Source organism: Oncorhynchus mykiss, chromosome 5, assembly GCF_057628025.1.
Source record: "Oncorhynchus mykiss isolate SJ-2025 chromosome 5, ASM5762802v1, whole genome shotgun sequence".
Taxonomy (NCBI): domain Eukaryota; kingdom Metazoa; phylum Chordata; class Actinopteri; order Salmoniformes; family Salmonidae; genus Oncorhynchus; species Oncorhynchus mykiss.
Genome location: NC_143026.1, coordinates 94032190 through 94057526, shown reverse-complemented (window position 1 = coordinate 94057526; position 25337 = coordinate 94032190). Strand labels below are relative to the sequence as shown.

Sequence of the window (25337 nt, the reverse complement as noted above, 5' to 3'; positions counted from 1 at the left end):
GTGCCATTTTGGACTCATTCGGGAGGCAGACAGAACGTCAGTAGACACAGAGGACCTCGCCTCCTCATTCCCCTCTCCTCCTCATTCCCCTCCCCTCTTCTCCTCACTCCCCTCTCCTCGCCTCCTCATTCCCCCCTCCTCCTCATTCCCCTCTCCTCCGCAGTCCCCTCTCCTCCTCATTCCCCTCTCCTCCTCATTCCCCTCTCCTCCTCATTCACCTCTCCTCGCCTCCTCATTCACCTCTCCTCGCCTCCTCATTCCCATTTCCTCCTCATTCCCTTCCCCTCCTCATTCCCCTCTCCTCCTCATTCCCCTCCCCTCTCCTCCTCATTCCCTTCCCCTCCTCCTCATTCCCCTCCCCTCTCCTCCTCATTCCCCTCCCCTCGCCTCCTCATTCCCCTCTCCTCTCCTCCTCATTCCCCTCCCCTCTCCTCCTCATTCCCCTCTCCTCTCCTCCTCATTCCCCTCCCCTCTCCTCCTCATTCCCCTCTTCTCCTCACTCCCCTCTCCTCTCCTCCTCATTCCCCTTTCCTCCCCTCCTCATTCCCCTCCCCTCTCCTCCTCATTCCTCTCTCCTCCTCATTCCCCTCCCCTCTCCTCCTCATTCCCCCCTCCTCCTCATTCTCCTCTCCTCCTCATTCCCCTCTCCTCCTCATTCCCCTCTCCTCCTCATTCCCCTCTCCTCCTCATTCCCCTCTCCTCCTCATTCCCCCCCCCCTCTCCTCCTCATTCCCCCCTCCTCCTCCTTCCCCTCTCATTCTCCTCTCCTCCTCATTCCCCTCTCCTCCTCATTCCCCTTGCCTCCTCATTCCCCTCCTCTCTCCTCCTCATTCCCCTCCCCTCTCCTCCTCATCCCCCTCCCCTCGCCTCCTCATTCCCCTCTCCTCCTCATTCCCCTCTCCTCCTAATAAGCTGAACTGAACCTGGCCAGGGTGGAACAACAGAGGAAATTAGACTATTGCAGCAGAGAAGGGGTGGGAAAAGTACCCAGTTGTCATACTTGAGTAAAAGATACCTGAATAAAGAGTAAAGATACCTGAATAGAAAATCACTCAAGTAAGTCACCCAGTAAAATACTACTTGAGTAAAAGTCTAAAAGTATTTGGTCTGAAATATACTTAAGTATCAAAAGTTAAAGTTTAAATAATTTAATATTCCTTATATTAAGCAAACCAGACAGCACGATGTAGCCAGGGGCGGTCAGACATCATTTTCAAACGAAGTCTTTTTGTTTTTAGTGAATCTGCCAGATCAGAGGCAGTAGAGATGACCAGGGGATGTTCTCTTGATACGTGTGTGAATTAGACCATTTTCCTGTCCTGCTAAGCATTCAAAATGTAACGAGTACTTTTGGGTTTCGGGGGAAAATGTATGGAGTAAAAAGTACAGTATTTCCTTAAAGGAATGTAGAGGAGTAAAAGTAAAAGTTGCGAAAATGAATAAATAGCAATGTAAAGTACAGATACTTAAGTACTTTACACCACGGCAGCAGAGAAACAAATGATCTGGTAAGACGATACCTTTCTCTTTATAAATCGCTGTACATCGTTATTACTGTAGTAACAACACTGTAATAACATGGTTCTGTATTTGACTAAATAGTTGATCTCACTACTAAAGGATTGTTTGATTATTGACTCGACTCCTATGATGAGGAGGTCACACCATAGAAATATAACCCATACAACTGGCCTTCCCATTCAAGTCAATGACGGCATACTGGGTGGACCTGAAGACATGACGAGCGCACCCATGTAACAGGAGGTTCCCGCCCCTTTCTAGAGGTCACACAGTCACTGTGGTGGGATTTATTATCTGTGGTGATGACTGAACTGGTCAGGGATTTATTATCTGTGGTGATGACTGAACAGGGTCAAGGATTTATTATCTGTGCTGATGACTGAACAGGGTCAGGGATCAACTATCTGTGGTGATGAATGAACAGGTCAGGGATTTATTATCTGTGCTGATGAATGAACAGGTCAGGGATTTATTATCTGTGGTGATGACTGAACAGGGTCAGGGATTTATTATCTGTGGTGATGACTGAACTGGTCAGGGATTTATTATCTGTGGTGATGACTGAACAGGGTCAAGGATTTACTATCTGTGGTGATGAATGAACAGGTCAGGGATTTATTATCTGTGCTGATGAATGAACAGGTCAGGGATTTATTATCTGTGGTGATGACTGAACAGGGTCAGGGATTTATTATCTGTGGTGATGACTGAACAGGGTCAGGGATTTATTATCTGTGATGATGACTGAACAGGGTCAGGGATTTATTATCTGTGGTGATGACTGAACAGGTCAGGGATTTATTATCTGTGGTGATGACTGAACAGGGTCAGGGATCAACTATCTGTGGTGATGAATGAACAGGTCAGGGATTTATTATCTGTGCTGATGAATGAACAGGTCAGGGATTTATTATCTGTGGTGATGACTGAACAGGGTCAGGGATTTATTATCTGTGGTGATGACTGAACTGGTCAGGGATTTATTATCTGTGATGATGACTGAACAGGGTCAGGGATTTATTATCTGTGCTGATGAATGAACAGGTCAGGGATTTATTATCTGTGGTGATGACTGAACAGGGTCAGGGATTTATTATCTGTGGTGATGACTGAAATGGTCAGGGATTTATTATCTGTGGTGATGACTGAATTGGTCAGGGATTTATTATCTGTGGTGATGAATGAACAGGTCAGGGATTTATTATCTGTGATGATGACTGAACAGGGTCAGGGATTTATTATCTGTGGTGATGACTGAACAGGTCAGGGATTTATTATCTGTGGTGATGACTGAACAGGGTCAGGGATCAACTATCTGTGGTGATGAATGAACAGGTCAGGGATTTATTATCTGTGCTGATGAATGAACAGGTCAGGGATTTATTATCTGTGGTGATGACTGAACAGGGTCAGGGATTTATTATCTGTGGTGATGACTGAACAGGGTCAGGGATTTATTATCTGTGGTGATGACTGAAATGGTCAGGGATTTATTATCTGTGGTGATGACTGAATTGGTCAGGGATTTATTATCTGTGGTGATGACTGAACTGGTCAGGGATTTATTATCTGTGGTGATGAATGAACTGGTCAGGGATTTATTATCTGTGGTGATGACTGAACAGTGCAAAATTATTCAGCCCCCTTAAGTTAATACTTTGTAGCGCCACCTTTTGCTGCGATTACAGCTGTAAGTCGCTTGGGGTATGTCTCTATCAGTTTTGCACATCGAGAGACTGACATTTTTTCCCATTCCTCCTTGCAAAACAGCTCGAGCTCAGTGAGGTTGGATGGAGAGCATTTGGGAACAGCAGTTTTCAGTTCTTTCCACAGATTCTCGATTGGATTCAGGTCTGGACTTTGACTTGGCCATTCTAACACTTGGATATGTTTATTTTTGAACCATTCCATTGTAGATTTTGCTTTATGTTTTGGATCATTGTCTTGTTGGAAGACAAATCTCCGTCCCAGTCTCAGGTCTTTTGCAGACTCCATCAGGTTTTCTTCCAGAATGGTCCTGTATTTGGCTCCATCCATCTTCCCATCAATTTTAACCATCTTCCCTGTCCCTGCTGAAGAAAAGCAGGCCCAAACCATGATGCTGCCACCACCATGTTTGACAGTGGGGATGGTGTGTTCAGGGTGATGAGCTGTGTTGCTTTTACGCCAAACATTACGTTTTGCATTGTTGCCAAAAAGTTCAATTTTGGTTTCATCTGACCAGAGCACCTTCTTCCACATGTTTGGTGTGTCTCCCAGGTGGCTTGTGGCAAACTTTAAACAAACCTTTTTATGGATATCTTTAAGAAATGGCTTTCTTCTTGCCACTCTTCCATAAAGGCCAGATTTGTGCAATATTCGACTGATTGTTGTCCTATGGACAGAGTCTCCCACCTCAGCTGTAGATCTCTGCAGTTCATCCAGAGTGATCATGGGCCTCTTGGCTGCATCTCTGATCAGTCTTCTCCTTGTATGAGCTGAAAGTTTAGAGGGACGGCCAGGTCTTGGTAGATTTGCAGTGGTCTGATACTCCTTCCATTTCAATATTATCGCTTGCACAGTGCTCCTTGGGATGTTTAAAGCTTGGGAAATCTTTTTGTATCCAAATCCAGCTTTAAACTTCTTCACAACAGTATCTCGGACCTGCCTGGTGTGTTCCTTGTTCTTCATGATGCTCTCTGCGCTTTTAACGGACCTCTGAGACTATCACAGTGCAGGTGCATTTATACGGAGACTTGATTACACACAGGTGGATTGTATTTATCATCATTAGTCATTTAGGTCAACATTGGATCATTCAGAGATCCTCACTGAACTTCTGGAGAGAGTTTGCTGCACTGAAAGTAAAGGGGCTGAATAATTTTGCACGCCCAATTTTTCAGTTTTTGATTTGTTAAAAAAGTTTGAAATATCCAATAAATGTTGTTCCACTTCATGATTGTGTCCCACTTGTTGTTGATTCTTCACAAACAACTACAGTTTTATATCTTTATGTTTGAAGCCTGAAATGTGGCAAAAGGTCGCAAAGTTCAAGGGGGCCGAATACTTTCGCAAGGCACTGTAGGTTGTCATAGTGGATATAGGTTGTATCTGCTGACCTGTCATAGTGGATATAGGTTGTCATAGTGACCTGTCATAGTGGATATAGGTTGTATCTGCTGACCTGTCATAGTGGATATCGGTTGTCATAGTGACCTGTCATAGTGGATATAGGTTGTATCTGCTGACCTGTCATAGTGGATATAGGTTGTCATAGTGGCCTGTCATAGTGGATATCGGTTTTAGCCAGTTGCCTTTGTTGTGTTTCCCTTTATATGAATACATGACATACCAACTGGATAGCCCGGGGTGTTACTATACCTCTCTCTAACACTCTAGTTGACCTGCAGCGTTACCCAAACTCAGTCCTCGGGACCCCAAGGGGTGCCCGTTTTGGTTTTTGCCCCTAACACATAACCTGAATCAGCTGTGTAGTGTTAGGGGCAAAAACAAAAACGGGCACCACTTGGGTTCCCGGGGACTGAGTTTGGGAAATGTACTTGATAACAGACCAACTGAATAGTATGTTACTATTCCTCTCTCTCCCTCTCTCTCCCTCCCTCTCTCTCTCTCTCTCTCTCTCCCTCTCCCCCTCTCCCTCCCTCTCCCTCTCTCTCTCCCCCTCTCTCTCTCCCTCCCCCTCTCCCTCTCCCCCTCTCCCTCTCTCCCTCTCCCTCTCTCTCTCCCTCTCTCTCTCTCCCTCGCTCTCTCTTTCTCCCTCGCTCTCTCCCTCTCCCTCTCCCTCTCTCTGATTTATGAAAAATGTATTTCATTTTAATGTGTGTATCCTCCTACTCTGTTCTCCTCCTGCTCTATTCTCTTCCTGCTCTTCTCTTCCTGCTCTGTTCTCTTCCTGCTCTGTTCTCTTCCTGCTCTGTTCTCTTCCTGCTCTGTTCTCTTCCTGCTCTGTTCTCTTCCTGCTCTGTTCTCTTCCTGCTCTATTCTCTTCCTACTCTGTTCTACTCCTGCTCTTTTGTCTTTGGTCTCTCTTTATGTAGTGTTGTCTCTCTTGTCGTGATGTGTATTTTGTCCTGTATTTATAATATATATATATATTTTTTATCCCAGCCCCGGGCCCCGCAGGAGGCCTTTTGCCTTTTGGTAGGCCCGTAATTGTAAATAAGAATTTGTTCTAAACTGACTTGACTAGTTAAATAAAGGTTAAATAAAATGAATAAAATCCTACTGTGTTATCATCCTACTCTGTTCTGCTCTGTTCTCATCCTACTCTGTTCTGCTCTGTTCTCGTCCTACTCTGTTCTGCTCTGTTCTCATCCTACTCTGTTCTGCTCTGTTCTCGTCCTACTCTGTTCTGCTCTGTTCTGCTCTGTTCTCATCCTACTCTGTTCTGCTCTATTCTTGTCCTACTCTACTCTCTCATTAATATTTCCATGTGAAGCTGGTTGACAAGGTGTGTGTGTGTGACGGAGCAATGGAGGCTCCTCAAGGGAAAAAGGGAGGACCATCCTCAGTCAATTTCAGAAAAATGTAAATAGTGAAATATTAAAAAATATCTTTAGATAAAATATACTAAATATATTCACATCACCAAATTATTGAAAAAAACACTGTTTTGTAATGAAGGTCTACAGTAGCCTCAACAGCACTCTGTTAGGTAGCACCATGGTGTAGCCGGAGGACAGCTAGCTTCCGTCCTCCTCTGGGTACATTGACTTCAATACAAAATATAGGAGGCTTGTGGTTCTCAAACCCCTACCATTACACAGTAATTATGACAACTTCCTGGGGATGTCCTCCATTAACCTGACATGTTGTCCACCCAGTTGAATTTAGGTGAAAACTATGATCCCTTATTGATGTCACTTGTTAAAGCTACTTCAATCAGTGGAGATGAAGTGGAGGAGACGGGTTAAAGAAGGATTTTTAAGCTTTGAGACAATTGAGACATGGATAGTGTATGTCCCGTTCAGAGGGTGAATGGGCCAGACAAAATATTTAAGTGCCTTTGAACGAGGTATGGTAGTAAGTGCCAGGCACACCGGTTGGTGTCAAGAACTGCAACGCTGCTGGGTTTTTCACGTCAACAGTTTCCCGTGTGTATCAACAACGGTCCACCACCCAACGGACATCCAGGAAACTTGACACAACTGTGGAAAGCATTGGAGTCAACATGGGCCAGCATCCCTGTGGAAGGCTTTCGACACCTTGTAGAGTCCATGCCAAGACGAATTGAGACGGATCTGAGGGGAAAAAAGGGGGGGTGCAACTCAATATTGGGAAAGTGTTCTTAATGTTTGGTATACTTGGGGTACAGCGTGACTTTTTACTCAAAATAATCTATCATCATATACTGTATGTCCAGTAAATTGTCACAATTCAAAATGATCGAGTTTGATGTCAAAACGGCCCATCACACTAACTCCATCACACTACCTCCATCACATACCATCACACTACCACCATCACAAACCAACACACACATCACACTACATCCATCACACTACATCCATCACACCATCACACTACCTCCATCACACTACCTCCATCACACTACCTCCATCACACTATTTCCATCACACTGCCTCCATCACACTATTTCCATCACACTGCCTCCATCACACTGCCTCAATCACACTGCCTCCATCACACTGCCTCCATCACACTACCTCCATTACACTATTTCCATCACACTACCTCCATCACACTGCCTCCATCACACTACCTCCATTACACTATTTCCATCACACTGCCTCATCACACTGCCTCCATCACATTACCTCCATCACACTACCTTCATCATACTACATCCATCACACTACCTCCATCACACTGCTTCCATCACACTACCTCCATCACACTATTTCCATCACACTGCTTCCATCACACTACCTCCATCACATACCAGCATACTACCCCATCACTACCTCCATCACACTACCCCATCACACAACCTCCATCACACTACCCCATTACACAACCTCCATCACACTACATCCATCACACTGCCTCCATCACATTACCTCCATCACACTACCTTCATCATACTACATCCATCACACTACCTCCATCACACTATTTCCATCACACTACCTCCATCACACTATTTCCATCACACTGCTTCCATCACACTACCTCCATCACATACCAGCATACTACCCCATCACTACCATCACACTACCCCATCACACAACCTCCATCACACTACCCCATTACACAACCTCCATCACACTACCCCCATCACACGACCCCGTCACACTACCCCATCACACGACCTCCATCACACTACCTCCATCACACTACCTCATCACACGACCTCCATCACACGACCCCATCACACTACCCCCATCACATACCATCACACTACCTCCATCACACGACCTCATCACAATACATCCATCACACTACCTCCATCACACTACATCCATCACACTACCTCCATTACACTACTGCCGTCACACTACTGCCGTCACATACCATCACACTGCCTCCATCACACTGCCTCCATCACACTACCTCCATCACACTACCTCCATTCAACTACCTCCATTACACTATTTCCATCACACTGCCTCATCACACTGCCTCCATCACATTACCTCCATCACACTACCTCATCATACTACCTCCATCACACTACTCCATCACACAATTTCCATCACACTACCTCATCACACTATTTCCATCACACTACCTTCATCATACTACCTCCATCACACTACATCCATCACACTACCTCATCACACTACCTCCATCACACTATTTCCATCACACTACCTCCATCACACTACCTCCATCACATACCAGCATACTACCCCATCACTACCTCCATCACACTACCCCATCACACAACCTCCATCACACTACCCCATTACACAACCTCCATCACACTACCTCCATCACACTACCCCCATCACACGACCCCATCACACTACCTCCATCACACTACCTCATCACACGACCTCCATCACAATACATCCATCACACTACCTCCATCACACTACATCCATCACATGCCATCACACCATCACACTACCTCCATCACACTACTGCCGTCACACTACTGCCGTCACATACCATCACACTACCTCCATCACACTATTTCCATCACACTATTTCCATCACACTGCCTCCATCACACTACCTGATCACACTACCTCCATCACACTGCCTCCATCACACTGCCTCCATCACACTACCTCCATCACACTACCTCCATTACACTATTTCCATCACACTGCCTCATCACACTGCCTCCATCACATTACCTCCATCACACTACCTCATCATACTACCTCCATCACACTACTCCATCACACAATTTCCATCACACTACCTCATCACACTACCTCATCACACTATTTCCATCACACTACCTTCATCATACTACCTCCATCACACTACATCCATCACACTACATCCATCACACCACCTCCATCACAATATTTCCATCACACTACCTCCATCACAATATTTCCATCACACTGCTTCCATCACATACCAGCATACTACCCCATCACTACCTCCATCACACTACCCCATCACACAACCTCCACCACACTACCCCATTACACAACCTCCATCACACTACATCCATCACACTACATCCATCACACCACCTCCATCACAATATTTCCATCACACTACCTCCATCACAATATTTCCATCACACTGCTTCCATCACATACCAGCATACTACCCCATCACTACCTCCATCACACTACCCCATCACACAACCTCCACCACACTACCCCATTACACAACCTCCATCATACTACTCCATCACACAACCTCCATCATACTACCTCCATCACACTACCCCCATCACACGACCCCATCACACTACCCCCATCACATACCATCACACTACCTCCATCACACTACCTCATCACACGACCTCCATCACAATACATCCATGACACTACCTCCATCACAATACATCCATCACACTACCCCATCACACTACTTCCATCACACAACCTCCATTACACTATCTCCATCACATACCATCATCACACTACCTCCATCACATACCATCACACTACCTCAATCACATTACCCCACATGGCATCCCTCTCTGTTGGATAGCCATAGCCAGCTAGCGAACATAGCATCCCTCTCTGTTGGATAGCCATAGCCAGCTAGCGAACATAGCATCCCTCTCTGTTGGATAGCCATAGCCAGCTAGTGAACATAGCATCCCCCTCTGTTGGATAGCCATAGCCAGCTAGCGAACATAGCATCCCTCTCTGTTGGATAGCCATAGCCAGCTAGTGAACATAGCATCCCTCTCTGTTGGATAGCCATAGCCAGCTAGCGAACATAGCATCCCTCTCTGTTGGATAGCCATAGCCAGCTAGCGAACATAGCATCCCCCTCTGTTGGATAGCCATAGCTAGCTAGCTAACATAGCATCCCTCTCTGTTGGATAGCCATAGCCAGCTAGCTAACATAGCATCCCTCTCTGTTGGATAGCCATAGACAGCTAGCTAACATAGCATCCCTCTCTGTTGGATAGCCATAGCCAGCTAGCTAACATAGCATCCCTCTCTGTTGGATAGCCATAGACAGCTAGCTAACATAGCATCCCTTTCTGTTGGATAGCCATAGACAGCTAGCTAACATAGCATCCCTCTCTGTTGGATAGCCATAGCCAGCTAGCTAACATAGCATCCCTCTCTGTTTGAGCCGGGTGTTTGAGTAGGCTAAACTAACTAGCTGCATTCACAAGCTAAGTAAGTGGGAAAAATACTATGGATGAAAGCTCTTTCTTTCTCTCTCTCACTTGTCATTTATTTTTTAGGGAATGAATTTGTTCAAAACTGTTCAACTAATTGTCTTTCTCTCTCTTTATACACTGCAGTGCTAGCTAGCTGTAGCTTATGCTTTCAGTACTTGATCAATTCTCTGATCCTTTGATTAAAAATCCTTCTTTAACCGTCTCCTCTCCTTCACCTACACTGATGGAAGTGGATTGAACAAGTGACATCAATAAGGGATCATAGCTTTCACCTAAATTCACCTGGTCAGTTTATGTCATGGAAAGAGCAGGTGTTCTTAATGTTTTGTACAGTCAGTGTATATTCTATTATATTGACCATGACAGAAACTACAAACTGTTGAACTCTCCAAGAATATGAATTCCTTTCTTCAGCACAAAGGAAACAACATGTCAGTCAGAGGTTTGTTTGTCTATGGGGGGCTGGATATTTCTTTCTGTATAAAAACTGCAACCACTGGCTTTAATATCCCAACCTGTCTGTGAAACACACCCTGCGGCTCTGTGGTCAACTGGCAGCTTGGCATCAATGGATGAGATGAGGAGAGAGAAAGAGAGTGGGTGAAAGAGAGAGAGAGAAAGAGTGGGTGAGAGGTAGAGAGAGAGAGAGAGAGTGGGAGAGTGGGTGAGAGGTAGAGAGAGAGGGTGAGAGAGAGAGGTAGAGAGTGGGTGAAAGGCAGAGAGAGAGAGAGAGAGAGAGGGTGAGAGGCAGAGAGTGGGTGAGAGATAGAGAGAGAGGTAGAGAGAAAGAGAGTGGGTGAGAGGCAGGGAGAAAGAAAGAGAGCAAGAGAGAGAGAGAGAAAGAGAGAGAAGGGGGCATCAAAGCCCAATAAACTGCATGATATTAAGAAATGCTATAGATGGAAGGAAGATAGTGTAGAAACCTACCTAGGAACAATTGTCCAAAAACAAAACCAATCCCTCCTAGACGACTTCCTGGACAAAATGTTTCCCTGAAATAGTGAAGGTGTAAACTTAGCAGTAGAAAGCCTGAACAGTGTATCAGCTAACATATAAAATAAAAACAATTCAAGCTGAAAACCTTAGACATTTGACAGCAATGAGAAATGGCTTGAGGAAGAGTACAAAAGCCTAAGAAAGACATGGAGAAACCTGTCCATTCATAAACACAGGGGCAAATGAGAAAACACTGAACAAACAGCAACACAAAGAGCTATCTATCCAAAATGGAGATGTCTGGATAAACCACTTCTCCAACCTTCTAACCATTTAACCAAGAACAAAGAGAAAAAACAAACACGATCATCTACTAAAATACCAGCTATTAAAGACTACTCAGAACCCACTGGATTCTCCTATTAAATTAAAGACTACCCAGAACCCACTGGGTTCTCCTATTAAATTAAAGACTACCCAGAACCCACTGGGTTCTCCTATTACAATAAAGACTACCCAGAACCCACTGGGTTCTCCTATTACAATAAAGACTACCCAGAACCCACTGGGTTCTCCTATTACAATAAAGACTACCCAGAACCCACTGGGTTCTCCTATTACAATAAAGACTACCCAGAACCCACTGGGTTCTCCAATTATATTAAAGACTACCCAGAACCCACTGGGTTCTCCTATTACAATAAAGACTACCCATAACCCACTGGGTTCTCCAATTATATTAAAGACTACCCAGAACCCACTGGGTTCTCCTATTACAATAAAGACTACCCAGAACCCACTGGGTTCTCCTATTACAATAAAGACTACTTACATTGGATGAACTTCAGGACAAAATACAAACCTTCCAACCCAAAAAGGCCTGTGCGGTTGATGGTATCCTTAATGAAATGATAAAATATACAGACCACAAATTCAAGTTACTATACTCAAACTCTTCAACATTATCCTCAGCTCTGGCATCTTCCCCAATATTTGGAACCAAGGTCTAATTACCCCAATCCACAAAAGTGGAGACAAATTTGACCCCAACAATTACAGCGGAATCTGTGTCAACAGTAACCTCAGGAAAATCCTCTGCAGTATCATCAACAGCGGACTCCAACATTTCTTCAGTGAAAACAAATGGCGTGAGCAAATTTCAAATTGGCCTCTTACCAAATTACTGTACGACACACCACGTATTCACCCTCCACACCCTAATCGACAAACAAACAAATCAAAACAAAAGCAAGGTATTTTCATGCTTTGTTGATTGCAAAAAAGCTTTTGACTCAATTTGGCATGAGGGCCTGCTGTATAAACTGATGGAAAGCGGTGTTGGGGGGGGGGGGGGGGGGGGAGTAAATATTAATTAATATTAAAATCAATGTACACAAACAATAAGTGTATGGTCAAAATTGTCACAGACTTCTTCCCTGGGGGCCGGGGGGTGATACAGGGATGCAGCTTGAGCCCCACTCTCTTCAACATTTGTAAAATGTAATTGTCGAAACAGCACTAGAACAGTCTTGCTAGACTCTGAAATCAAATGTCCATAAAGTTCTACTTTTGACTCATCTGTCCATAGAACATTCTAGAACATTCTTCCAAGAGTCTTGATAATCATCCAGGTGCTTTTTTGTCAAACTTGAGCCAACCTTTTGTGTGATATGGGCCCCATTATGTCTAGTGAAAGCCAAGCACTGCGTTCCAGAGTAAGAACCTCATACCAACGGTCAAGCGTGGTGGTGGTGGTAGTGTGATGGTTTGGAGATGCTTTGCTGCCGCAGGACCTGGACGACTTGCCTTAATAGAAGGAACCATGAATTCTGCTCTGTATCAGACAATTCTACAGGAGAATGTCAGGCCCATCCGTCTGTGAGCTGAAGCTCAGTTGGGTCATGCAGGAAGACAACGATCCAAAACACACAATCAAGTCTACATGAAAACGGTTAAAAAGCAACAAATTTGAAGTTTCGTAAAGTCCAGATCTAATCCCAATTGAGATGTTGTGGCAGGACTTGAAAAGAGAAGTTAATGCTTGAAAACCCACAAATATCTCTGAGTTAAAGTAGTTCAGCATGCAAGAGTGGGCCACAATTCCTCCACAGCGATGTGAGAGTCTGATCAACAACTACAGGAAGTGTTTGGTTGGAGTCATTACAGCTAAAGGTGGACCTGCATCTATATCTATATTAGAGTACCTGTATCTATATCTATATCTGTATCTATACCTGTATCTATATCTATATCTATATCTGTAGCTGTACCTGTATCTATATCTGTACCTGTATCTATATCTATATCTGTACTTGTATCTATATCTGTACCTGTATCTATATCTATATCTATATCTGTATCTGTACCTGAATCTATATATGTAAGTGTATCTGTATCTATATCTATATCTGTATCTGTACCTGTATCTATACCTGTATCTATATCTATATCTATATCTGTACCTGTACCTATATCTGTACCTGTATCTATACATGTATCTGTACCTGTACCTATATCTATACCTGTATCTATATCTGTACCTGTACTTGTATCTGTATCTATACCTGTATCTATATCTGTATCTGTACCTATATCTGTATCTATACCTGTATCTATATCTATATCTATACCTGTATCTATATCTGTATCTATATCTGTATCTATACCCGTATCTATATCTATATCTGTATCTGTACTTGTATCTGTATCTGTACCTGTATATGTACTTGTATCTGTATATGTAATTGTATCTGTATCTGTACCTGTATATGTACTTGTACCTGTATCTGTACTTGTATCTGTATCTATACCTGTATCTATATCTATATCTATACCTGTACCTGTATCTATACCTGTATCTATATCTGTATCTGTACTTGTACCTGTATCTGTATCTGTACCTGTACCTGTATCTGTATATGTACCTGTATCTGTACCTGTATCTATATCTGTACCTGTATCTATATCTATATCTGTATCTGTATCTATACCTGTATCTATATCTATACCTGTATCTATATCTGTACCTGTATCTATACCTGTATCTATATCTATATCTATATCTGTATCTATACCCGTATCTATATCTATACCTGTATCTATATCTGTACCTGTATCTATACCTGTATCTGTATCTATACCTGTATCTATATCTGTATCTGTACTTGTATCTGTATCTATACCTGTATCTATATCTATATCTATACCTGTACCTGTATCTATACCTGTATCTATATCTGTATCTGTACTTGTATCTGTATCTATACCTGTATCTATATCTATACCTGTATCTATATCTGTACCTGTATCTATACCTGTATCTATATCTATACCTGTATCTATACCTGTACCTGTATCTATATCTATATCTATATCTATACCTGTACCTATATCTGTATCTATACCTGTATCTATATCTGTATCTATATCTGTATCTATATCTGTATCTATACCTGTATCTATACCCGTATCTATATCTATATCTGTATCTGTACTTGTACCTGTACCTGTACCTGTATCTGTATCTGTACCTGTATATGTATTTGTATCTGTATATGTACTTGTATCTGTATCTGTACCTGTATATGTACTTGTACCTGTATCTGTACTTGTATCTGTATCTATACCTGTATCTATATCTATATCTATACCTGTATCTGTATCTATACCTGTATCTGTATCTGTATCTGTATCTATATCTATATCTATATCTATACCTGTATCTATATCTATATCTATACCTGTATCTGTATCTATACCTGTATCTATATCTGTACCTGTATCTATATCTATACCTGTATCTATATCTGTACCTGTATCTATATCTATACCTGTATCTATATCTATACCTGTATCTATATCTGTACCTGTATCTGTATCTGTACCTGTATCTATATCTATACCTGTATCTATATCTGTATCTATACCTGTATCTGTATCTATACCTGTATCTGTATCTGTACCTGTATCTATATCTATACCTGTATCTATATCTGTATCTGTATCTATATCTATACCTGTATCTATATCTATATCTATATCTGTATCTGTATCTATACCTGTATCTATATCTATATCTATACCTGTATCTGTATCTATACCTGTATCTATATCTGTACCTGTATCTATACCTGTATCTATATCTATATCTGTATCTGTATCTGTACCTGTACCTATATCTATACCTGTATCTATATCTGTACCTGTACTTGTATCTGTATCTATATCTGTATCTATATCTATATCTATACCTGTATCTATATCTATATCTATACCTGTATCTGTATCTATACCTGTATCTATATCTGTATCTGTATCTATACCTGTATCTATATCTATACCTGTATCTATACCTGTATCTGTATCTATACCTGTATCTATATCTGTATCTGTATCTATACCTGTATCTATACCTGTATCTATATCTATACCTGTATCTATACCTGTATCTGTATCTATACCTGTATCTATATCTGTATCTGTATCTATACCTGTATCTGTATCTATACCTGTATCTGTATCTATACCTGTATCTATATCTATATCTATATCTATACCTGTATCTATATCTGTATCTATACCTGTATCTATATCTATATCTATACCTGTATCTGTATCTATACCTGTATCTATATCTGTACCTGTATCTATACCTGTATCTATATCTATATCTGTATCTGTATCTGTACTTGTACCTGTATCTGTATCTGTACCTGTACCTGTATCTGTACCTGTACCTGTACCTGTACCTGTACCTGTATCTATACCTGTATCTATACCTGTACCTGTATCTGTATCTGTAACTTGAGTTGAGTCCTTTTCACAACCACCAACCATTACATGTATGTTACCTGTAGTTGAGTTGAGGCTAAGTGCCTGTGCAGTGAAAGGATACTTCCCTCCTTGCTTGTCTCCTGCATGCTCTCCATCCCAGGAAGGGCAGCTGCCACACGCCGAAACAGCTAGAGAGAGACAGAGAGAGAGAAAATAAACAGAGAGAGGAGGAGGGAGATAGATACAAAGAAGAAGAGAGAGAGACAGACAGAAGGGGAGAGAGATAGAGAGAGAGAGAGAGGGGTGAGAGAGAGGAGAGAGAGAGAGAGAGAGAGAGAGAGGAGAGAGAGAGAGGGGAGAGAGACAGAGAGAGAGAAAATAAACAGAGAGAGGAGGAGGGAGATAGATACAAAGAAGAGAGAGAGACAGACAGACAGACAGAAGGGGAGAGAGAGAGAGAGAGAGAGAGAGGGGAGAGAGACAGAGAGAGAGAAAATAAACAGAGAGAGGAGGAGGGAGATAGATACAAAGAAGAAGAGAGAGAGAGACAGAAGGGGAGAGAGAGAGAGAGAGAGAGAGAGAGAGAGAGAGAGAGAGAGAGAAAGAGAGGGGAGAGAGAGAGAGAGAAAATAAACAGAGAGAGGAGGAGGGAGATAGATACAAAGAAGAAGAGAGAGAGACAGACAGAAGGGGAGAGAGAGAGAGGAGAGAGAGAGAAAATAAACAGAGAGAGGGGGAGGGATAGAGGAAGAGAGAAAGAGAGTCCGAGACAGACAGAAGGGGAGAGAGAGAGAGAGAGAGAGGGGGGGGGGAGAGAGAGAGTTAGTACACTGTGACTCATGCTATGTCCATAACCGGGGAGAGTCTGTCTGCTACCAGACAGAGAGAATGTCTCATCCATTCATCTCCGTCACCTGTGGACGACCCAATCACCTCGCTGAGAAAGGAAGCTCCATCATGCACTGAGCCAGGGATATAGCTCACACATTATAAAGCACTCACACAGTCAGTCAGTCATTCACACAGTCAGTCAGTAACACAGTCACACAGTCAGTCAGTCACACTGGTGATAGTCAGCTTGACATACCCTCTCGGTCTGGATGAGTTGGGTGATAGCCAGCTTGACATACCCTCTCGGTCACACTACTTAATCTGTGGTGCCATTCTAGGGACTACTGCCCTCTCATTACATTCCAAGTCAATTATAATACATCTGTAACTATAGTGTCCCCCACTAGGGAAGACCACCAGACAGGATCATCATACTCAATGACTTCCCAGAGGCTGGTCTATCAGCGTGTTACTATAGTGTCCCCCACTAGGGAAGACCACCAGACAGGATCATCATGCTCAATGACTTCCCAGAGGCTGGCCCTGGGGCCCTATAGGGGAATAGTGCACTACTTTAGACCAGCCCCTATAGGGTAGTAGTGCACTACTTTAGACCAGGCCATATAGGGGAATGGTGCACTACTTTAGACCCTATAGGGGAATAGTGCTCTACTTTAGACCAGGCCCTATAGGGGAATAGTGCACTACTTTAGACCAGGCCCTATAGGGGAATAGTGCACTACTTTAGACCAGGGCCTATAGGGTAGTAGTGCACTACTTTAGATCAGGCCCTATAGGGTAGTAGTGCACTACTTTAGACCAGGCCCTATAGGGTAGTAGTGCACTACTTTAGACCAGGCCCTATAGGGTAATAGTGCACTACTTTAGACCAGGCCCTATAGGGTAGTAGTGCACTACTTTTGACCAGGGTCCACAAAAGCCATTTAGGACGCATCTGAAGGAGTGTCACCGAAACAAATGTCAGGGTGGTCATTTAATGTGTTTTTTGGTTTGAAAGGATTTTAGCTATTGTTCCTATAAGCAATCTATCAAAACATATCCTCATTTGACCTTCATGGACCTGGACATGAAATATTAGATAAAAGCATGACACAAGAAAGCATACATCTCTATTCATCATAATTTGTTTGGTCTGTCATCTAAAAAGCATAAAAGCAGATCCACTTAGTCTGGATGAAGATATTATTTATTTCGCCTCTTGTTTCTTTGTTGGCCATTTTTAAAGCATAAGGCTTCTGAAACTTAATTAAAGGTATGTTGTTCTCTAATTCTCGCAACAAAAAAAACACATTTTCAGATGGACTACATATTTATTCAGTGAATGGTTCTCCCATCGATTGGGTTTCCGCCTATAAATATCTGGGCATTTGGATTGACAAGATTATAAAAATATACTGATGCTCAGATTTAAAGTGGGTTCCTTTTTAAAAAAAAATAAAATCTAGGCTCTCCCTAAAAAGCAAGAAGCCGATTGTACAGTCAACCTTTCCTGACAGTTCTTGACAATGGTGACACTATTTCCCAGAATGCAGCAGCCACTACTCTTAAACGTTTTAACGCCGTCTACCATCGCGCCCTTCGCTTTATCACAGGTGACCGTTTTAATACTCATCACTGCTTCCTGTTTCAACAGTTTGGCAGTTTGGTTTGGTTTTTCCTCATTAAAGTCCTGTAGATCACTTCACTATTCCCTTTTTGTTTCCAAAGCCATACTACACAAGCTTCCTTACTTCCCGACTTCCTGACTTCCTTACTTCCCGACTTCCCTGCTTCCTTACTTCCCGACTTCCCTGCTTCCCGACTTCCCTGCTTCCCGACTTCCCGACTTCCCGACTTACCTAACTTCAGTGTTAAATCATAAAAACATGAGTTTCCGAAACCCGTTCACTCCTCGGGTCTCCACCAAATTAGGTTTAACACCCCCCCCCCCCCCCTTTTTTTGAACAACTTGCAGAACTCGCTGCATCTTCATTCCCTGGTGCCGATAAGGCAGTTCAGGAGTCTAATGTTGAATTTGTTAAATGAGATTCGCATCTGTTTTTATTAAACATAAACATGTATTGTAGTGTTGAAATGGTCGTTTAAAAAAAAATGTAATCTGTATTATTGTAATTTTTTTCTTTTAATCTTTTAAACTTGTGCTATTTCCTGTCCAACGTTGCATTTGTTTAATGACCAGGGAGAGTATTTGTATATGGACCAGGGAGAGGCAGCCATTAAGACCAGGGAGAGACAGCCATTAGAGCAGGGAGAGGCAGCCAGGGAGAGGCAGCCATTAGACCAGGGAGAGACAGCCAGGGAGAGGCAGCCAGGGAGAGGCAGCCATTAGACCAGGGAAAGACAACCAGGGAGAGACAACCATTAGACCAGGGAGATACAACCATTAGACCAGGGAGATACAACCATTAGACCAGGGAGAGACAGCCATTAGACCAGGGAAAGACAACCAGGGAGAGACAGCCATTAGACCAGGGAGAGACAGCCATTAGACCAGGGAGAGACAGCCAGCGAGAGACAGACAGCCAGGGAGCGGCAGCCATTAGACCAGGGAGAGACAACCATTAGACTAGGAGCCCTAAGACAAACAGGTCCGTAAACTATCATCTAATGTGGGTAGGAGAGCAGACACAACATGTAATACCTCTCAAATGATAAATGGTTCATTCAATGTTGGTACTTCTCAAATGTTGAATCTCTCGCTTCCCTCTCTCTCTCAACCTTTTACTCTTTTTATGTTTCTCTCTCTGTGTCTCTGTCTCTCTCAATGTTTCTCTGTCTCTCTCTCTCTGTCTCTGTCTCTCTCAATGTTTCTCTGTCTCTCTCTCAATATTTCTCGCTCTCTCGATGTTTCTCTCAATGGTTCTCTCTACCTCTCTATGTCTCTCTCTCTCTCTCTCTCTCTCTCTCTCTCTCTCTCTCTCTCTCTCTCAATGTTTCTCTGTCTCTCTCTCTCTGTCTCTGTCTCTCTCAATGTTTCTCTGTCTCTCTCTCAATATTTCTCGCTCTCTCGATGTTTCTCTCAATGGTTCTCTCTACCTCTCTATGTCTCTCTCTCTCTCTCTCTCTCTCTCTCTCTCTCTCTCTCTCTCTCTCTCTCAATTCAATTCAAGGGGCTTTATTGGCATGGGAAACATGTGTTAACATTGCCAAAGCAAGTGAAGTAGATAATATACAAAAGTGAAATTAACCATAAAAATGAACAGTAAACATTACTTACACTCACAGTAGTTCCAAAAGAATAAAGACACTACAAATGTCATATTATGTGTATATATACAGTGTTGTAAAAATCTCTCGCCCGACACACACAGACACAGACACAGAGAGACAGAGACACAGAGACACAGAGAGACAGAGACACAGAGACACAGACACAGAGAGACAGAGAGACAGAGAGACAGAGAGACAGAGAGAGAGAGAGAGACAGACAGACAGACAGACAGACAGACAGACAGACAGACAGACAGACAGACAGACAGACAGACAGACAGACAGACAGACAGAGTATGTGTTTACATTGGTCTGGGCTGCTATGCCATGGCCAAGCAGGCAGTGTTAACACAACAGTGTCTAGAAACAGGATTATGTGTCTTTGTGTTTTATCAGTTGTGCTCTGGTCATCTGTTCTGTACAGTGGTCCTGAAGTAAAGCAGAAGAATGGGCCTGGTGACGTGCATTGAAAGGCGTGGCCTTTTTGGTGGCTTTCTTTGGCAAGTTACTATGAATTAACAGATTTATATCCTAAAACTTGTCAATACTAAACGTTATATTAAGGGACATTCATTGATAAGAAATATTGTGCCTTCAGAAAGTATTCATACCCTTTGACTTATTCAACATTTTGTTGTGTTACAACCTGAATTATATTCTCACACACAATAATAATGACAAAGTGAAAATATGTTTTTAGAAATGTTTGCACATTTTTTGAAAATGAAATACAGAAATATGTTATTTACAAAAGTATTCACAACATTCAATACATGTTATAATCACATTTGGCAGTGATTACAGGTGTGAGTCTTTCTGGGTACGCCTCTAAGAGCTGTGAGTCTTTCTGGTTAAGTCTCTAAGAGCTGTGAGTCTTTCTGGGTAAGTCTCTAAGAGCTGTGAGTCTTTCTAGGTAAGCCTCTAAGAGCTGTGAGTCTTTCTGGTTAGGTCTCTAAGAGCTGTGAGTCTTTCTAGGTAAGTCTCTAAGAGCTGTGAGTCTTTCTAGGTAAACCTCTAAGAGCTGTGAGTCTTTCTGGGTAGGTCTCTAGGAGCTGTGAGTCTTTCTGGTTAAGTCTCTAAGAGCTGTGAGTCTTTCTGGGTAAGTCTCTAAGAGCTGTGAGTCTTTATGGGTAGGTCTCTAAGAGCTGTGAGTCTTTCTGGTTAAGTCTCTAAGAGCTGTGAGTCTTTCTGGGTAAGTCTCTAAGAGCAGTGAGTCTTTCTAGGTAAGCCTCTAAGAGCTGTGAGTCTTTCTGGTTAGGTCTCTAAGAGCTGTGAGTCTTTCTGGGTAAGCCTCTAAGAGCTGTGAGTCTTTCTGGGTAGGTCTCTAAGAGCTGTGAGTCTTTCTGGGTAAGCCTCTAAGAGCTGTGAGTCTTTCTGGGTAAGCCTCTAAGAGCTGTGAGTCTTTCTGGGTAAGCCTCTAAAAGCTGTGAGTCTTTCTGGGTAAGCCTCTAAGAGCTGTGAGTCTTTCTGGGTAAGCCTCTAAAAGCTGTGAGTCTTTCTGGGTAAGTCTCTAAGAGCTGTGAGTCTTTCTGGGTAAGCCTCTAAAAGCTGTGAGTCTTTCTGGGTAAGCCTCTAAAAGCTGTGAGTCTTTCTGGGTAAGCCTCTAAGAGCTGTGAGTCTTTCTGGGTAAGTCTCTAAGAGCTGTGAGTCTTTATGGGTAGGTCTCTAAGAGCTGTGAGTCTTTCTGGTTAAGTCTCTAAGAGCTGTGAGTCTTTCTGGGTAAGTCTCTAAGAGCAGTGAGTCTTTCTAGGTAAGCCTCTAAGAGCTGTGAGTCTTTCTGGTTAGGTCTCTAAGAGCTGTGAGTCTTTATAGGTAAGTCTCTAAGAGCTGTGAGTCTTTCTAGGTAAGCCTCTAAGAGCTGTGAGTCTTTCTGGGTAGGTCTCTAAGAGCTGTGAGTCTTTCTGGTTAAGTCTCTAAGAGCTGTGAGTCTTTCTGGGTAAGCCTCTAAGAGCTGTGAGTCTTTCTGGGTAAGCCTCTAAAAGCTGTGAGTCTTTCTGGGTAAGCCTCTAAGAGCTGTGAGTCTTTCTGGTTAGGTCTCTAAGAGCTGTGAGTCTTTCTGGGTAAGCCTCTAAGAGCTGTGAGTCTTTCTGGGTAGGTCTCTAAGAGCTGTGAGTCTTTCTGGGTAAGCCTCTAAGAGCTGTGAGTCTTTCTGGGTAAGCCTCTAAGAGCTGTGAGTCTTTCTGGGTAAGCCTCTAAAAGCTGTGAGTCTTTCTGGGTAAGCCTCTAAGAGCTGTGAGTCTTTCTGGGTAAGCCTCTAAAAGCTGTGAGTCTTTCTGGGTAAGTCTCTAAGAGCTGTGAGTCTTTCTGGGTAAGCCTCTAAAATCTGTGAGTCTTTCTGGGTAAGCCTCTAAAAGCTGTGAGTCTTTCTGGGTAAGCCTCTAAGAGCTGTGAGTCTTTCTGGGTAAATCTCTAAGAGCTGTGAGTCTTTCTGGGTAAGTCTCTAAGAGCTGTCAAGTTTATTGTTTATCATTGCTAGACAGACATTTACAAGTCTTGCCATATATTTTCAAGGTGATTTACACTGAACAAAAATATAAACACATCATCAAATATTTTACTGAGTTACAGTTCATATGAAGAAAATCAGTCAATGTAAATACATTCATTAGGCCCTAATCTATGGGTTTCACATGACTGGGAATACAGATATGCATCTGTTGGTCACAGGTACCTTAAAAAAAAGGTAGGGGCGTGGATCAGAAAACCAGTCAGTATCTGGTGTGACCACCATTTGCCTCACGCTGTTGTTTGTGGCCTGTGGAATGTTGTCCCACTCCACTTCAATGGCTGTGTGAAGTTGCTGGATATTGGTGGGAACTGGAACACGCTGTTGTACACGTTGATCCAGAGCATCCCAAACATGCTCAATGGATGACATGTCTGTTGAGTATTCAGGCCATGGAAGAACTGGGACATTTTCAGCTTCCAGGAATTGTGTACAGATCCTTGCGACATGGATCTGCATTATCATGCTGAAACATGAAGTGATGGCAGCGGATGAATGGCACGACAATGAGCCTCAGGATCTCGTCATGGTATCTCTGTGCATTCAAATTGCCATCGATAAAATGCAATTGTGTTCGTTGTCCGTAGCCCATACCATAACCCCACCGCCACAATGAGGGGTTTTCTAACGTCAGCGTTGTGAACAGAGTACCCTGTTCACAACACTGACGTTAGCAAACCACTCACCCACACAACGCCATAAACATGGTCTGCGGTTGTGAGGCCAGTACTGTTAAATTCTCTAAAATGACACTGTAGGCGGCTTATGGTAGAGAATTGAACATTAAATTATCCGGCAATAGTTCTGGTGGACATTCCTGCAGTCAGAATGCCACGCTCCCTCAAAACTTGAGACATCTGTGGCATTGTATTGTGTGACAAAACTGAACATTTTAGAGTGGCCTTTTATTGTCCCCAGCACAAGATGCACCTGTGTAATGATCATGCTGATTAATCATCTTATTGATCTGCCACACCTGTCAGGTGGATGGATTATCTTGGCAAAGGAGAAATGCTCACTAACAGGGATGCAAACAAATTTGTGCCCAACATTTGAGAGGAATACGCTTGTTTTGTGTGTATGGAACACCTCTGACAGCTTTTATTTCAGCTCATGAAACATGGGACCAACACTTTACATGTAGCGATTATATTTTTGTTCAGTGTTAGTCAAAACTGTAACTAGGCCACTCAGGAACATTCAATGTCATCTTGGTAAGCAACTCCAGTGTATATTTTCCCTTCTGTTTTAAGTTCTTGTCCTGCTGAAAGGTGATTTTTTTCTGTTGGAAAGCAGACTGAACCAGGTTTTCCTCTAGGATTTTGTCTGTGCTGAGCTCTATTCTGTTTATTTTTATCCTAAAAAAACTGCCTAGGACCTTGTCGATGACAAGCATACCCATCACATGATGCAGCCACCACCATGTTTGAACATACGAAGAGTGGTACTCAGTGATGTGTTGTGGTAGATTTGCTCCAAACATAACGCTTTGTATTCAGGACATAAAGTGAATTTCTTTGACACATTTTTTGCAGTGTTTCTTTATTGTCTTGTCACGTCCGTCGTTGAAATGACCAAAGCGCAGCGTGAGTAGAGTTCCACATATTTATTGAGGTGAAACTTCAAACAACAAATAAATAAACCAACGTGCAGTTCGTAGTGCACATAGCACTAAACACAAACAATATCGCACAACGCAGGTGGGAAAAGGACCACTCTAAGTATGATCCCCAATTAGAGGCAACGACCATTAGCTGCCTCCAATTGGGAACCATACTTACACCAACATAGAAAATAAAAACTAGAAAACCCCCTAGTCACGAACACCGAGGGCTCTCTATGGTCAAGGCGTGACAGTTGCAAACAGGATGAAATATCTGGAATATTTATATTCTGTACAGGCTTCCTTCTTTTCACTCTGTCATTTAGGTTAGTATTGTGGAGTAACTACAATGTTGTTGATCCATCCTCAGTTCTCTCCTTTCACAGCCATTAAACTCTGTAACTGTTTTAAAGTCACCATTGGCCTCATGGTGAAATCCCTGAGCGGTTTCTTTCCTCTCCGGCAACTGAGTTAGGAAGGACGCCTGTATCTTTGTAGTGACTGGGTGTATTAATACACCATCCAGAATGTAATTAATAACTTCACCTTGCTCAAAGGGATACTCAGTGTCTGCTTTTCTTTCTTCTTTACCAATCGGTGCCCTTCTTTGCGAGACATTGGAAAATCTCCCTGGTCTTTGTGGTTGAAATCCACTACACGACTGAGGGACCTTACAGATAATTGTATGTGTGGGGTACAGAGATGAGGTAGTCATTCAAAACTCATGTTAAACACTATTATTGCAGACAGAGTCCCTGCAACTTATTATGTGACTTGTTAACCATTTCTACTCCTGAACTTATTTCAGCTTTCTTTTTAGGATAATACTTGTCACGCCCCGACCATAGAGAGCCTGTTTATTTCTCTATTTGGTTAGGTCAGGGTGTGATTAGGGTGGGCATTCTATGTTTTCTGTTTCTTTGTTTTTGGCCAGGTATGGTTCCCAATCAGAGGCAGCTTTCTATCGTTGTCTCTGATTGGGAATCATATTTAACCAGCCATTTTTCCCACATTTAGGTTGTGGGATCTTGTCTTTGTTTGTTGCATGTGTTGCACTCCGAAGCTTTACGTTCTTTGTGTTGTTTATTGGGTTTTTTTGTGGAACATTTGATAAAGAAAATGTACTGCACCTTGGTCGGGTCATTCTACCACTAACAACAGACGTAACACCTTGGTCCGGTCATTCTACCACTAACAAC

General features: G+C 42.8%; 1 protein-coding gene across 1 annotated transcript in view; it reads right to left on the bottom strand.

Annotated features, from left to right (window-relative positions):
* Positions 1–25337, bottom strand: part of LOC118964702 (ras-related protein Rab-6B) — a 154521-nt gene that overhangs the window by 21876 nt on the left and 107308 nt on the right. The window contains exon 7 of the mRNA XM_036978938.2: positions 16089–16155. Within this exon, the coding sequence (XP_036834833.1) occupies positions 16089–16155 (67 nt within the window). The remainder of the gene's footprint in view (positions 1–16088; positions 16156–25337) is intronic.